This window comes from Nerophis ophidion, linkage group LG23 (genome assembly GCF_033978795.1).
Source record: "Nerophis ophidion isolate RoL-2023_Sa linkage group LG23, RoL_Noph_v1.0, whole genome shotgun sequence".
Classification (NCBI taxonomy): Eukaryota; Metazoa; Chordata; class Actinopteri; order Syngnathiformes; family Syngnathidae; genus Nerophis; species Nerophis ophidion.
In genome coordinates, this window is record NC_084633.1 from 39614563 (window position 1) to 39630893 (window position 16331).

The 16331-nt window shown below is 42.2% G+C and overlaps 1 protein-coding gene across 1 annotated transcript; it reads right to left on the reverse strand.

The window, feature by feature from the left end:
• Positions 1–992: 992 nt before the first annotated feature.
• On the reverse strand, positions 993–13584 carry LOC133541253 (protein Tob2). The gene is made up of 2 exons (XM_061884536.1): positions 13257–13584; positions 993–3043 (listed from the first exon to the last, which is right to left on the reverse strand). Exon 2 carries the CDS (start codon positions 2898–2900, stop codon positions 1845–1847), a length of 1056 nt encoding a protein of 351 aa, XP_061740520.1. The 5' UTR covers positions 2901–3043; positions 13257–13584; the 3' UTR covers positions 993–1844.
• Between the last annotated feature and the right edge of the window lie 2747 nt (positions 13585–16331).

The following is a 16331-nucleotide window of genomic DNA, read 5'->3' on the forward strand; positions in this document are numbered from 1 at the left end:
AAACACTGACAGGAGGATAAGTGGGCGTGGTCTCTGCCGTCAACGCCGCTTGAAATCACCGCTTTAAAAAAAAAAAAAAAAGTCGCCCTCAAAGTCAAAATAGACGCCAGCCTCTCGCTGACAGGTGAGAAGGTCAGCCAGCAGGTGTGTCAATGTGGCAATCACGGCGGCCCTTAGAGGGCCACATGTAACAGTGCACCGTTGCGCATGTAACGGTGCACCGTTGCGCATGTAACGGTGCACCGTTGCGCATGTAACAGTGCACCGTTGCGCATGTAACAGTGCACCGTTGCGCATGTAACAGTGCACCGTTGCGCATGTAACAGTGCACCGTTGCGCATGTAACAGTGCACCGTTGCGCATGTAACAGTGCACCGTTGCGCATGTAACAGTGCACCGTTGCGCATGTAACAGTGCACCGTTGCGCATGTAACAGTGCACCGTTGCGCATGTAACAGTGCACCGTTGCGCATGTAACAGTGCACCGTTGCACATGTAACAGTGCACCGTTGCACATGTAACAGTGCATCGTTGCACATGTAACAGTGCATCGTTGCACATGTAACAGGGCATCGTTGCACATGTAACAGGGCATCGTTGCACATGTAACAGGGCATCGTTGCACATGTAACAGGGCATCGTTGCACATGTAACAGGGCATCGTTGCACATGTAACAGGGCACCGTTGCACATGTAACAGTGCACCGTTGCACATGTAACAGTGCACCGTTGCACATGTAACAGTGCATCGTTGCACGTGTAACAGTGCATCGTTGCACATGTAACAGTGCATCGTTGCACATGTAACAGGGCATCGTTGCACATGTAACAGGGCATCGTTACACATGTAACAGGGCATCATTACACAACTTGCATAGGAACTCTCTTTTCTTTCCAACTGGCTTTGCTTGTTTGCGCGTGACATAACATAGCCAGACTTTTTTTTTTTTTGCAGGTCACATAAAAATGAAGCGACCTGCTGTATTAAATAATGCGTAGGGCCACATATAATGATGCAAGGTACCACAAAATGATGCAGTGGGCCACATAAATTGAAATGGCCAGCTACATGAAATAATGGGGCAGGCCGAATTAAATAACGCAGCAGGCCACATGAAATAACGCGACCAGCTATATGAAATAATGCGGCGGACCACTTTAAATAATGCCAAGAAAGAAGCAGCTGGATGTTTTCAAATAATGCTGTACACCACAAAATAAAGTTTTAAATAAAGCAGCTTACCACAAAATAATGCGGTAGGTCAGCTATATGAAATAATGCAGATATTGCCAAGGGGCCACATCAATGATGCCTTTTAAATAGCGCTGCATGCGGCAGGCCATTTTAAATAATGCAACAGGCCGAATGAAATGAGGCGGCCAGCTATATTAAGTAATGCGGCAGGCCACTTTAATTCATGTGGCAGGCCAGATTTGGACCCTGGGTTTGAGTTTGACACCCGTTTCTGAGCCCCACATACTCAACCCCCCTTGCTCTCCTGCAAAGACGACGGGATGAGTCTGTTTTGGCTGTGAGCGCACACCACTGCAGGTATCCAGGCGCGAGTGCCGGCTACTTGCAGGTATCCAGACGCGAGTGCCGGCTACTTGCAGGTATCCAGACGCGAGTGCCGGCTACTTCAAATGCAAAGAAAGCCTTGGCTTCCTGCAGCCCCCCCGAGGGATGAATTATTGGAAGTTGTCCCTTTCTAGAAACAACCCGGCAGGCTGCAGAGCTCTTTTCTTCCAGAGCACAACCTTCGTGACTAACAGCGAAAACCCCTTCAGGACCCAGAATGGGACCGGAACCTTGTAGAAAGTTCAGTTTTGGAAGGAGTGGATGCTCAGTTGGCCAGCACCACAGGCTGGAAGGCCCGGCTGGGATACTGCAGCTTGTAGCTTCCTAAAGCCTCCACAAACGGCGGCTTCTCCATGTAGGAGATCTCGCCGTTGGCGCCCATGATGTTCATACTTTGGGATGGTGGCGGTGGGCTGGCGAAAGGGTCAAAAGAGGCCTCGGCGTCAAAGTAGAGAGGACCGGGGGAGTAGACAAACTCTTTGGCGTTGGGGGACAGCTGGCTGGGGACGGGACCCCCGAGCGAGTGCATGGACAGAGACAGCGGCTTGTGCTTGAGCAGCTCCGGAGCCAAGGTGGCGGTGGGAGAGTGGGCGGCGGGGGCGGGCGGCACTGCCGCCGGGCCGCTTTTCTTCATCTTGGTGGAGCCGAATTTGGTGGCGGCGAAGGCGGCCGTGGTAAAGGTGATGGGTTGAGGACGCAAAGCGGGCTGCTGAGGTGCGGCGTAGGGCGGAGAAGGGGTGGAGGTGTTGGAGGAGTGGGCGGAAGGCGAGCCAAAGAGCCCCGGGCAGGGGTGAGTGCTGGGCGGAGTGGGCGAGCTGGAGAGCGACGACATCATTGAAGGAGATGACTGCTTTCCAATGGGAATAAATACCTGAGCGTCTGGATTGAAGCCCTGATTCTTTGTCTCTTCTATGTCGGCGTCTCCTTTAGCGTCGCTTGTCAACCCCTCAGGCCGTGCTGCATCGCCGCTGAGGTCCTCCAGGTAGAGCACCTTCACCCCCCCGTTCTCTCCGATCTGGTAGGACACCTCAAACGGGTCGATCCACACGCTGAGTTCCTCAGGGACGTTGGCGCGCACTTCATCGGTGTCCAGGCCGCTTCTCTTTGCGGCCAACTCCACCACCGGGTCCCGGGGGGCACCCAGGTGGAGGCAGCGGAAGGCGGAACCTCGAAGGGGGTCCTCCGGGTACCAGTGACCCTCAAAGCGAGACACCAGGATCTTCTCCAGTTCCTCTCCGAAGAGGTCGGCTCGACGACGAGGCAGCTTGTTGTACAAGTAGGACACGATGAAGTTGAGGGCAACCTTCACCTCCAGATGCATGACGGGATGCTTCAAGATGGCGGCAACGCCAAGTGTAACGATGTCCGTGACGCCCCTGCGGCTCACCGTGCAGCTTGTAATGTCGTCATGGTAGACGGCAGCTTGAAGACGGCAGGCTGCGGACCTCTCAAGAATGGCGACCTCTGGAAAGACGAGAGGAAAAGTTGGTGTTTTGCAGAGATCAGGCGCCAAGAAAGCCATATTTCAGATTGTTGATGGGTTTTTTTGCACAGCCATTATTTTCATCAACCTCACCAGTTGAAAAATGTGACTTTTAAAGGGGAACATTATCATCAAGCCTATGTAAGCGTCAATATATACCTTGATGTTGCAGAAAAAAAGACCATATGTTTTTTTAACCGATTTCCGAACTCTAAAAGGGTGAATTTGACAATTTAAACGCCTTTCAATTGATAGCCTGTCGGAGCGATGACCTTTCACCCGTGACGTCACAACGTGAAGCCATTTTCTCAAACACATTACACACACCAAGTCAAATCAGCTCTGTTATTTTCCATTCTTTCGACTGTTTTCCCGTACCTTGGAGACATCATGCCTTGTCGGAGGGTGTAACAACACAAATAGAGACGGATTCAAGTTGCACAAGTGGCCAAAAGATGCGAAATTCCCTCGTTTGTTCCGCACACTTTACCGACGACAGCTATGCTACGACGGAGATGGCAAGAATGTGTGGATATCCTGCGACACTCAGAGCAGATGCATTTCCAACGATAAAGTCAAAGAAATCTACAATATTGGAAAGTAGACCACCACTGAATCTGCCGGAGTGCGTGAGCTATTCAGGGACGACGGAGCACGGCAAGCGATGACGGCAGTCTGTTCCCGCAGACGAGCGAGGTAAACCCCCTGGATGTCTGGATGTCTTGGCTAAGACGTGATTTATGCCACTTCTTTTTCTGTCTCATTTTGTCGACCAAACTTATAACGTTGTGCATGAATGCACAAAGGTGAGTTTTGTTGATGTTATTGACTTGTGTGGAGTGTGCTAATCAGACGGTGGGGCGGTATAGCTCGGTTGGTAGAGTGGCCGTGCTAGCAACTTGAGGGTTGCAGGTTCGATTCCCGTTTCCGCCATCCTAGTTACTGCCGTTGTGTCCTTGGGCAAGACACTTTACCCACCTGCTCCCAGTGTCACCCACACTGGTTTAAATGTAACTTAGATATTGGGTTTCACTATGTAAAGCACTTTGAGTCACTAGAGAAAAGCGCTGTATAAATATAATTCACTTCACATATTTGGTCACGGCAAGACTGCAAGCTAATCGATGCTAACATGCTATTTAGGCTAGCTGTATGTACATATTGCATCATTATGTCTCATTTGTAGCTATATTTGAGCTCATTTAGTTTCCTTTAAGTCCTCTTAATTCAATTTATCTCATGACACACATTTAATGCCAAAAAAACCACATACCAATCGTTGGTTAGAAGGCGATCGCCGAATTCGTCCTCGCTTCCTCCTGTGTCGCTGTCTGCCGTGTCGTTTTTGTCTGTTTCAAAGCGATATGGCTCAATAGCTTCAGTTTCTTCTTCAATTTCATTTTCGCTACCTGCCTCCACACTCCAACCATCAGTTTCAATACATGCGTAATCTGTTGAATCGCTTACGCTGCTGAAATCCGAGTCTGAATCCGAGCTGCTATCGCTATACCTTTCTGTGCTAGCCACCATGTTTGTTTCCGGTGGTTTCTCGCTGTGACGTCACAGGATAATGGATGGGTGGATATACCGGTGGTGAAAATCAGGCCCTTAGAAGCAGTTTTTCGGGATATTGCGTGATGGGTAAAATTTTGAGAAAAAATTTGAAAAATAAAATAAGCCACTGGGAACTTTAAAGGGGAACATTATCACAATTTCAAAAGGGTTATAACCAATAAAAATCAGTTCCCAGTGGCTTGTTGTGTTTTTTGAAGTTTTTTTCAAAAATTTTCCGGTCTCGGAATATCCCTAAATAAAGCTTTAAAGTGCCTTGTTTTCGCTCTCTGCGAAGACACTGGCCATTTCCCTGTGACGTCACACAGTGCTGCCAATGTAAACAAACAATGGGAATACCACAGCAAGATATAGCGACATTAGCTCGGATTCAAACTCAGAATTCAGCGATTTAAGCGATTCAACAGATTACGCATGTATTGAAACGGATGGTTGGAGTATGAAAGTATTGAAGAAGAAACTGAAGCTATAGAGCGAATTCATAGCCATAGCATGGCCGAATAGCTGCGTTAGCATCGCCGGTAAAATGTGCGGACCAAACGATCAGGACTTTCGCATCTTTTGACACTGGAGCAACTTAAATCCGTCGATTGGTAAGTGTTTTTTTCGCATTAAATGTGGGTGGAAGGAAACGTAATATAGTTGCAAATGCATCTACAGGTTATCCATACATCTCTGTACCATGTCTGCTTTAGCACCGCCGGTAAATAGCATGTTAGCATCGATTAGCATAGCATGTTAGCATCGATTAGCTGGCAGTCAACATCAACAAAACTCACCTTTGATTTCGTTGACTATCGTTGCAAATGCATTTGCAGGTTATCCATACATCTCTGTGCCATGTCTGCTTTAGCACCGCCGGTAAATAGCATGTTAGCATCGATTAGCATAGCATGTTAGCATCGATTAGCTGGCAGTCAACATCAACAAAACTCACCTTTGTGATTTCGTTGACTATCGTTGCAAATGCATCTGCAGGTTATCCAGACATCTCTGTGCCATGTCTGTCTTAGCATCGCCGGTAAAATGTGGAGACACTCCGGCACATTCAATGGGGGTCTGGCGGCAGATTTCCTGCCACTTTCGCATCTTCGTGCCAGTGGTGCAACTTGAATCCCTCCCTGTTAGTGTTGTTACACCCTCCGACAACACACCGACGAGGCATGATGTCTACAAGGTTCCAAAAAATAGTAAAAAAACGGAAAATAACAGACCTGTGACTCGGTGTTTGTAATGTGATGAAAATGAAAATGGTGGGTGTGTTACCTCGGCGACGTCACATTCTGACGTCATCGCCTCCAGCGCGATGAACAGAAAGGCGTTTAATTCGCCAAAATTCACCCATTTAGAGTTCGGAAATCGGTTAAAAAAATAGATGGTCTTTTTTCTGCACCATCAAGGTATATATTGACGCTTACATAGGTCTGCTGATAATGTTCCCCTTTAAGCATGGCAGTCCTTAGGAAGGTCCCAATAAACCCTGCAAGATCCCACCTAAACATCTCCCTCTAACTCTCTAGCATTATCTTATAGCTATTCAGTTTTTTTTTATGAGGTTTTACAAATATAAAGTGTAACATTGGTAATAAATGTCATGAAATTTGTTTCCAAAAGTAGTGATACACTGCTCGGAAATAGCCCTTGTGAGAAATTTATAGTAAACGTTTGACCGTACCTCATGAAATAATCGAGACAAAATGTTTGGGAATCGGAATCAGGTTCGGAGTCGTCCAAATTCAAACATACAATCTCCAACACTAAGCATGACGTTATGTGTTCATGGGGTGAGCAGGTAAATGATCGTATGGGAAACATTGACCTGTGTATGCACCCGTTGCAACCCATAAAACCCATTAAGTCATTCCACGCTTGGTGGTGTGTTGTAATTAGGGCTGCAACTATTAATCGATTAGAAAAAAGCTTTAATTTGATCATTTAAGTTCTATTCAAGTTTAAAGTAGTATCACAAATAAATAAACACAATGGAAACACTGATCTATGTATACATCGGTTGCCACTCATAAAACAGAAGAATGCTTGGTGGTGTGTTGTAATTAGGGCTGCAATTAATAATTGGTTACAAAAAAGCTTGGATTTATATTCCGTTGCTTTGATCAATGTCCATTTTTATTCATGTTCAAAAGTATTGTATTTATACACTGGTTTAAAATAGCCATGTGATAAAATTCATAGACTTTTTTTTTTAACCCTGCCTCTTAAACGAATCAGAATCAAGAATAGTTTCAATTAAATTATTTAAGGAGTGTCAATAAAAAAAAAATATATATATATATAAAACTGTATTAAGTGCCCAGAACTTTAAATACAAGAAACTTTTTGACCCTGCCTCTTAAAAGTTCGGAATCGAGAATTATTGGGAATCGGAATCGTCCAAATTCAAACGATGCCCAACTATAACCGTTATATAAATGTGTTTATGGGGTGAACAGGTAGCCTTACAAATACATGAATGTAGGTTTTATGAGTGGCAACCGGTGCATACACAGATCCTGTTTATGCACTGGCTGCCACTCATAAAACAGAAGAAGTCATAGCATGCTTGGTGGTGTGTTGTAATTAAGGCTGCAACTATTCGATTAGAAAAAAAAGGTTTGATTTAATTTAATTTCTATTCAAGTTCACATGATTGATATTTATATACTTTTTGAAAGTAGCCCCATTAGAAATTCATTGTACATTTTTTACCCTGCCTCTTAATCAAAAATCACTAGGAACTGTAATGAAAACGGTCCAAATTCAAATGATGCCCAACCCTAACTATTATGTGTTTAAAAGTGCGGGTGACCAGGTAGTACCACAGATAAATAAACACAAGGGAAAAAATGACCTGTGTATACATTGGTTGCCACTCATAAAACAGAAGAATGCTTGGTGGTGTGTCGTAATTAGGGCTGGAACTAATAATTGGTTAGAAAAAAGCTTAGAATTATATTCCGTTGCTTTGATCAATGTCTATTTTAATTCATGTTCAAAAGGATTGTATTTATATACTAGTTTAAAATAGCTATGTGATAAAATACAGACTTTTTTTTTTTACCCTGCCTCTTAAACAAATCAGAATCAAGAATAGTGTCAATTCAATTAATTAAAGAGTGACAATAAAAAAAATAAATATAGAAAAAAATGTGTATATATATATATATATATATATATATATATATATATATATATATATATATATATATATATATATATATATATATATATATATATATATATATAAAATCTGATAAAACTGTTAAGTGCCCAGAACTTTAAATACAAGAAACTTTTTTGACCCTGCCTCTTAAAAGAATCGGAATCGAGAATTATTGGGAATCGGAATCGTCCAAATTCAAACGATGCTCAACTCTAACCGTTATAAATATATGTTTATAGGGTGAACAGGTAGCCCAAGAAATACATGAATGTAGGTTTTATGAGTGGCAACCGGTGCATACACAGAACCTGTTTATGCACCGGTTGCCACTCATAAAACAGAATAAGAATCAAGAATCGTTGGGGATCTGGAATCGTAATTTTCCAAATTCAAATGTTGCCCAAGCCTAACCGTTATTTAATATTTTTATAGGCTGAACAGGTAGCGCCACAGACAAACGAATGTAAGGGAAACACTGACCTGTGTATGCAGCTGTTGCCACTCATAAAAGATAAGTCATTCCACGCTTGGTGGTGTGTTGTAATTTGGGCTACAACGATCGAGCAATTGATTAGAAAACAGTTTTGACCTATTTTCTGTTGCTTCAATTATTTAAGGAGCGTCAATAAAAATATATATAGCATTCTATGAAACTGTGTTAAGTGCCCAGAACTTTAAATACAAAAAACTTTTTTACCCTGCCTCTTAAAAAGAATCGTAATCGTCCAATTTCAAGCGATGCCCAACCCTAACCGTTATATAAATGTGTTCATGGGGGGAACAGGTAGCCCTTCAAATACATTAATGTAGGTTTTATGAGTGGCAACCGGTGCATACACAGATCCTGTTTATGCACAGGTTGCCACTCATAAAACAGAATAAGTCATGGCATCAATTGATATATATATTTTTTTATTCACATTAATAAATTATTGATATTTATATACTGGTACTAAATAGCCCTATGAGAAATCCATAGTCATTTTACTCTGCCTATACCATACCATACCAACTATTTATACAGCCCTTGAAAAACAACCACAGTTGAAGAACAAAGGGCTGTACACCACAAAGAAAGAGGCAAAGGACATACTAAAAAATAAAACCGGAGTAAAGTACACATTGAAAAAGCAAATATAAATTACCCTAAGAACAATTTGTTAGACAAAAAGCAGTTAAAAAGTAAAAAAAAAAAGTTCAAATTTAAAAACAGTTTAAAATCTCATGCTGGGTTAAAAGCCAGTGAATAAAATTGGGTTTTAAGAAGGGTCTTAAAAAAAGCCAAAGAAGGGGCCTGTCTCACATAGAGAGGGAGATGGTTCCAGAGTTTGGGACCCGCAACAGAGAAGGCTTTGTCCCCTCTGAGCTTGCGCTTTGATTTGGGTACCTTCAGTACCCAAACCAGTTTCACTTTAAAGAAAAGGAATTGAGAATTGTTGGGGAATCGGAATCGTCCATATTCAGACAATGCCCGACCCTAACTGTTATATGTTTATGGGGTGATCAGGTAGCCCCACAAACATGAATTGATGTTTTATGAGTGGCAACCGGTGCATACACAGATCCTGTGTATGCATCCGTTGCCACTCATAAAACAGAGTAAGTCATAGCACACTCGAGGCCGTCTCGTAAAGATGTTTTCACACGTGCCTTAACCCAATAAAAGTGGAGAAACACAGCCTTCTGCTATCAATCTGTAGTTGCTAGTGTCCTTCTGTCATCACTACACAATCAAATACCGAGTCCATCCTCTCAGGGATAACGCCGATTCAAATGAAAATGAAATTGTAACGCCAAGAAAAAGGAAAAACATTGGGAGTTAAAAAGATGGAATTAAAGATAGAAAGAGCAGAGGATGCAGTGATGGAAGGAACAGATGTGCCAGAAATCCTTTATAATCTCATGCAGCTATCCTGATTAATGCTTAATGCTTCTGTCCATGACCAGAGCCTTATGAAGCAGCTCTCCTGATTAATACAAACCCCGTTTGCATATGAGTTGGGAATTGTGTTAGATGTAAATATAAACAGAATACAATGATTTGCAAATCCTTTTCAACCCATATTCAGTTGAATATGCTACAAAGACAACATATTTGACGTTCAAACTCAAACTTTTTTTTTTTTCAAATTATTAACTTTAGAATTTGATGCCAGCAACACGTGACAAAGAAGTTGGGAAAGGTGGCAATAAATACTGATAAAGTTGAGGAAAGCTCATCAAACACTTATTTGGAACATCCCACAGGTGTGCAGGCTAATTGGGAACAGGTGGGTGCCATGATTGGCTATAAAAACAGCTTCCCAAAAAATGCTCAGTCTTTCACAAGAAAGGATGGGGCGAGGTACACCCCTTTGTTCACAACGAACTGGACTCTCGCTGCTGTGTTGGATCCGCTTTGGACTGGACTCTTGCGACTGTGTTGGATCCATTATGGATTGAACTTTCACAGTATCATGTTAGACCCGCTCGACATCCATTGCTTTCCTCCTCTCTAAGGTTCTCATGGTCATCATTGTCACCGACGTCCCACTGGGTGTGAGTTTTCCTTGCCCTTATGTGGGCCTACCGAGGATGTCGTAGTGGTTTGTGCAGCCCTTTGAGACACTAGTGATTTAGGGCTATATAAGTAAACATTGACTGATTGATTGATTGTGATTGATTGAACTGCGTGGGCTAATAGCCAAACAGTTTAAGAACAATGTTTCTCAAATTTCAATTGCAAGAAATGTAGGGATTTCAACATCTACGCTCCATAATATCATCAAAACGTTCAGAGAATCTGGAAAAATCCCTCCACGTAAGCGGCATGGCTGGAAACCAACATTATATGACCGTGACCTTTGATCACTCAGATGGCACTGTATTAAAAACCAACATCAATCTCTAAAGGATATCACCACATGGGCTCAGGAACACTTCAGAAAACCACTGTCACTAAATACAGTTGGTCGCTACATCTGTAAGTGCTAGTTAAAGCTCTACTATACAAAGCAAAAGCCATTTATCAACAACATCCAGAAACGCCGCTGGCTTCTCTTGCCCCGAGATCATCTAAGATGGACTGATGCAAAGTGGAAAAGTGTTCCTTGGTCTGACGAGTCCACATTTCAAATTGTTTTTGGAAATATTCGACATCGTGTCATTCGGACCAAAGGGGAAGCGAACCATCCAGACTGTTATCGACGCAAAGTTCAAAAGCCAGCATGTGTGATGGTATGGGGGTGCATTAGTGCCCAAGGCATGGGTAACTTACACATCTGTGAGGGCACCATTAATGCTGAAAGGTACATGCAGGTTTTGGAAAAACAAAATTGGCCCTAGTGTGTGAATGTGAGTGTGAATGTTGTCTGTCTATCTGTGTTGGCCCTGCGACGAAGGTGGCGACTTGTCTAGGGTGTACCCCGCCTTCCGCCCGATTGTAGCTGAGATAGGCGCCAGAGCCCCCCGCGACCCCAAAAGGGAATAAGCGGTAGAAAATGGATGGATGGATATGCTGCCATCTAAGCGCTGTCTTTTTCATGGACGCCCCTGCTTATTTCAGCAAGACAATGCCAAGCCACATTCAGCACGTGTTACAAAAGCGTGGCTTCGTAAAAAAAAAAAAAAAAGAGTGCGGGTACTTTCCTGGCCCACCTGCAGTCCAGACCTGTCTCCCACGGAAAATGTGTGGCGCATTATGAAGCGTAAAATACGACAGCGGAGACCCCGGACTGTTGAATGACTTAAGCTCTACATAAAACAAGAATGGGAAAGAATTCCACTTTCAAAGCTTCAACAATTAGTTTCCTCAGTTCCCAAACGTTTGAGTGTTGTTAAAAGAAAAGGTGATGTAACACAGTGGTGAACATGCCCTTTCCCAACTACTTTATCACGTGTTGCAGCCATGAAATTCTAAATAATTATTTGCAAAGAAAAACAGTTTATGAATTTGAACATCAAATATGTTGTCTTTGTAGCATATTCAATTGAATACGGGTTGAAAAGGATTTGCAAATCATTGTATTCCGTTTATATTTACATCTAACACAATTTCCCAACTCAAATGGAAACGGGGTTTGTACTTCTGTCCTTCACGACCAGGGCCGGCCGGCCAGCCCGGGGCAGAGAAAAAATGAACCACAGTGACATGACGAGGCAGAAGTGTTTTGTCGCCAACAACACAGAAGAGTATTTCCTCATGCACACCAACAGACCTCATCTTTGAAATATGCCTCAATTCCAGGATTTGGGATATCAAAAGAGATTTGCATGTGAAGTTTGGCACGGAAAAAGGTGAGATTGAGGGAAGGAAGAGTGGACTATCCTATAAATAGGGGCATACTTTGCAGGAATGAGATCCTCCTTAGGGCAGCATAATTAATTGTTAGAGCAGCATAATTAACGGCCTTTTCAACATAGATATCAGGGAAGATTTCCATCAGGCATCAAGTCTTTTTGTTTACATGGCGCTGCCAACATGTGCGGTAGGACCTCCGCCACGTGACCGCCTGTCTCCCCCCCCCCCCCCCCCCCCCGCCCCCTGTTTGCCAAGGTGATTCTGACGAGAGAGACTAGAAAACATGGCAGAGGCTTGGAAGAAAAGCTCCATTTTGAATCAATGCTAAAGCTTCGAGAACATAATGACATGCTCACTTTTCATCGATACGGTCAGAGTATTCATTTAGCTTTGATATCATGTGGGTTGGGTGATATGCCTTTCTTTAAAGGCCTACTGAAAGCCACTACTAGCGACCACGCAGTCTGATAGTTTATATATCAATGATGAAATATTAACATTGCAACACATGCCAATACGGCCGGTTTAGTTTACTAAATTGCAATTTTAAATTTCCTGCGAAGTTTCCTGTTGAAAACGTCGCGGAATGATGACACGTGCGCGTGACGTCACCGGTGGTAGCGGACATGTTTTCCCAGTACCGATCACGGCTAAAAGTAGTATGCTTTAATCGTATAATTACACAGGATTCCGGACATCTGTGTTGCTAAATCTTTTGCAATGTGTTTAATTAATAATGGAGACTACAAAGAAGAACGATGTTGGTGGAAAGCGGTGTATTGGGGTGGCATAGCTCGGTTGGTAGAGTGGCCGTGCCAGCAACTTGAGGGTTGCAGGTTCGATTCCCACTTCCGTCATCCTAGCCACTGCCGTTGTGTCCTTGGGCAAGGCACTTTACCCACCTGCTCCCAGTGCCACCCACACTGGTTTAAATGTAACTTAGATATTGGGTTTCACTATGTCAAGCGCTTTGAGTCACTCGAGAAAAGCGCTATATAAATATAATTCACTTCACACTTCACTTCACTATTGCGGCGTCTTTAGCCACACAAACATAGCCGGTGTTTCTGTGTTTGTTGTGAAGCTTTAATATGGAACAGAGCTGTCAAGCGAACATGGTTCTCTACCAAATGTCAACCGGCAGGTTTCGGTGAGAAAATTGTGGTAATAAGTCGGCTCTTACCGTAAACATGAGCGGAGCTTGTGTCGTTCCTCTTGCACCTGTCAAAGAGGCAGCTGCAACTTTCTTGGCTCCTCCGTGGCTTCCCTCAGCGACACTGGCGGTCACCACACCCCTCTGACTTTCAGGTATGACCATATAATCTCACTAAAACAATAGTAACACAATGAGCAGATAAGGGATTTTCCAGAATTATCATAGTAAATGTGTCTAATAACAGCTGAATCACTCCCACTGCCCTGGTCTTTTTTTTTAAATTTATTTTCTTCTCGTCCTTCACTTTCACTTTTCTCATCCACAAATCTTTCATCCTCGCTCAAATTAATGGAGAAATTGTCGCTTTCTCGGTCCGAATCGCTCTCGCTGCTGGTGGCCATGTTCAGATGTGAGGAGCTCCACAACCCGTGACGTCACGCGCACATCGTCTGCTACGTCCAGTACAGGCAAGGCTTTTTTATTAGAGACCAAAAGTGGCGAACTTTATCGTCAATGTTCTCTACTAAATCCTTTCAGCAAAAATATGGCAATATCGCGAAATGATCAAGTATGACACATAGAATGGACCTGCTATCCCCGTTTAAATAAAGTCTCATTTCAGTAGGCTTTTAACGTTGCTTGGATGACAACATATGTTGCTCCAAAACCTGTATGGACCATTCAGCATTAATGATGCCTTCACAGATGTGTAAGTTACCCATGCCTTGGCCACTAATGCACCTCCATAACATCACAGATGCTGGCTTTTGAACTTTGCGCCTATAACAATCCGGATGGTTATTTTCCTCTTTGTTCCGGAGGACACCACGTCCACAGTAGGGGAGGCATAGCTCGGTTGGTAGAGTGGCCGTGCCAGCAACTTGAGGGTTGCAGGTTCGATTCCCGCTTGTGCCATCCTAGTTACTGCCGTTGTGTCCTCGGGCAAGACACTCTACCCATCTGCTCCCAGTGCCACCCACACTGCTTTAAATGTAACTTAGATATTGGGTGTCCTATGTAAAGCGCTTTGAGTCACTTGAGAAAAGCGCTATATAAATATAATTCACTTCACTTCACAGTTTCCAAATATAATTTGAAATGTGGACTCGTCAGACCACAGAACACCTTTCCACTTTGCATCAGTCCATCTTAGATGAGCTTGGGCCCAGAGAAGCCTGCGGCGTTCCTTGGTGTTGTTGATAAATGGGTTTGGCTTTGCTTAGCAGAGTTTTAACTTGCACTTACAGATGCAGCGACCAACTGTAGTTACTGACAGTGGTTTTATGAAGTGTTCCTGAGCCCATGTGGTGATATCCTTTACACACTGATGTCTGTTTTTGATGCAGTACCGCCTGAGGGATCAACGGTCCGTAATATCATGGCTTACGTGCAGTGATTTCTCCAGATTCTCTGAACCTTTTGATGATTTTACGGACCGTAGATGGTAAAATCCCTAAATTCCTTGCAATAGCTTGTTGAGAAATGTTGTTCTAAAACTGTTTGACAATTTGCTTACAAATTGGTGACCCTCACCCCATCCTTGTTTGTGAATGACTTAACATTTCATGGAAGCTGCTTTTATACCCAATCATGGCACCCACCTGTTCCCAATTAGCCTGCACACCTGTGGGATGTTCCATATAAGTGTTTGATGAGCATTCCTCAACTTTATCAGCATTTATTGCCACCTTTCTCAACTTCTTTGTCACATGTTGCTGACATAAAATTCTAAAGTTAATGATTATTTGCAAGCAAAAAAATGTTTATCAGTTTGAACATCAAATATGTTGTCTTTGTAGCATATTCAACTGAATATGGGTTGAAAATGGTTTGCAAATCATTGTATTCTGTTTATACTTACATCTAACACAATTTCCGAACTCAAATGGAAACGGGGTTTGTACATGATATAATATTATGTACAGATAGATGTGCATGATCATACATTATTATGTAGAGAAGTGCATGATGAGTATACAATATTCAGTAGTGTGCATGATCATAGAATATTCTGTAGAGATGTGCATGATGATGTAATATGTAGAAATGTACATGATATAATATTCTGTGGAGATGTACATGATCAAACAATATCATGTAGAGATGTACATGATACAATATTATGTAGATATGTACATTATGAATAAATGTACATGATACAATATTCTGTGGAGATGTACATGATCAAACAATATCATGTAGAGATGTACATGATACAATATTATGTAGAGATGTACATTATGAATAAATGTACATGATACAATATTCTGTGGAGATGTACATGATCAAACAATATCATGTAGAGATTAGAGATGTACATTATGAATAAATGTACATGATACAATATTCTGTGGAGATGTACATGATCATACATTATCATGTAGAGATGTACATGATGATACCATATTATGTAGAGATGTGCATGATCATACAATATTATGTACAGATGTGTATGATACAATATTATGTACGGATGTGCATGATGATACAATATTATGTAGAGATGTACATGATGACACCATTTTATGTACAGATGTACATGATACAATATTTAGTAGAGATGTGCATGATCATACATTATGTAGGGATGTACATGATACAATATTCAGTAGAGATGTACATGATCATACATATTTATGTACAGACTTGTATGATACAATATTATGTAGAGATGTGCATGATAATAGAATATTATGTAGAGATGTACATGATCATACAGATTTATGTACAGATGTGCATTATGATACATTATGTAGAGATGTACATGATACAATATTATGTACGGATGTGCATGATGATACAATATGTACAGATGTGCATGATGATACATTATGTAGAGATGTACATGATACAATATTATGTACAATATTTAGTAGAGATGTGCATGATCATACATATTTAGGTACAGATTTGTATGATACAATATTATGTAGAGATGTGCATGATAATATTATGTAGAGATGTACATGATCATACAGATTTATGTACAAATGTGCATTATGATACATTATGTAGAGATGTACATGATACAATATTATGTACAGATGTGCATGATGATACAATATGTACAGATGTGCATGATGATACAATATTATGTAGAGA

Excerpts from the sequence above, each read along its gene's own strand:
- LOC133541253 (XM_061884536.1), bottom strand. The coding sequence starts at position 2,900 with ATGCATCTGGAGGTGAAGGTTGCCCTCAACTTCATCGTGTCCTACTTG.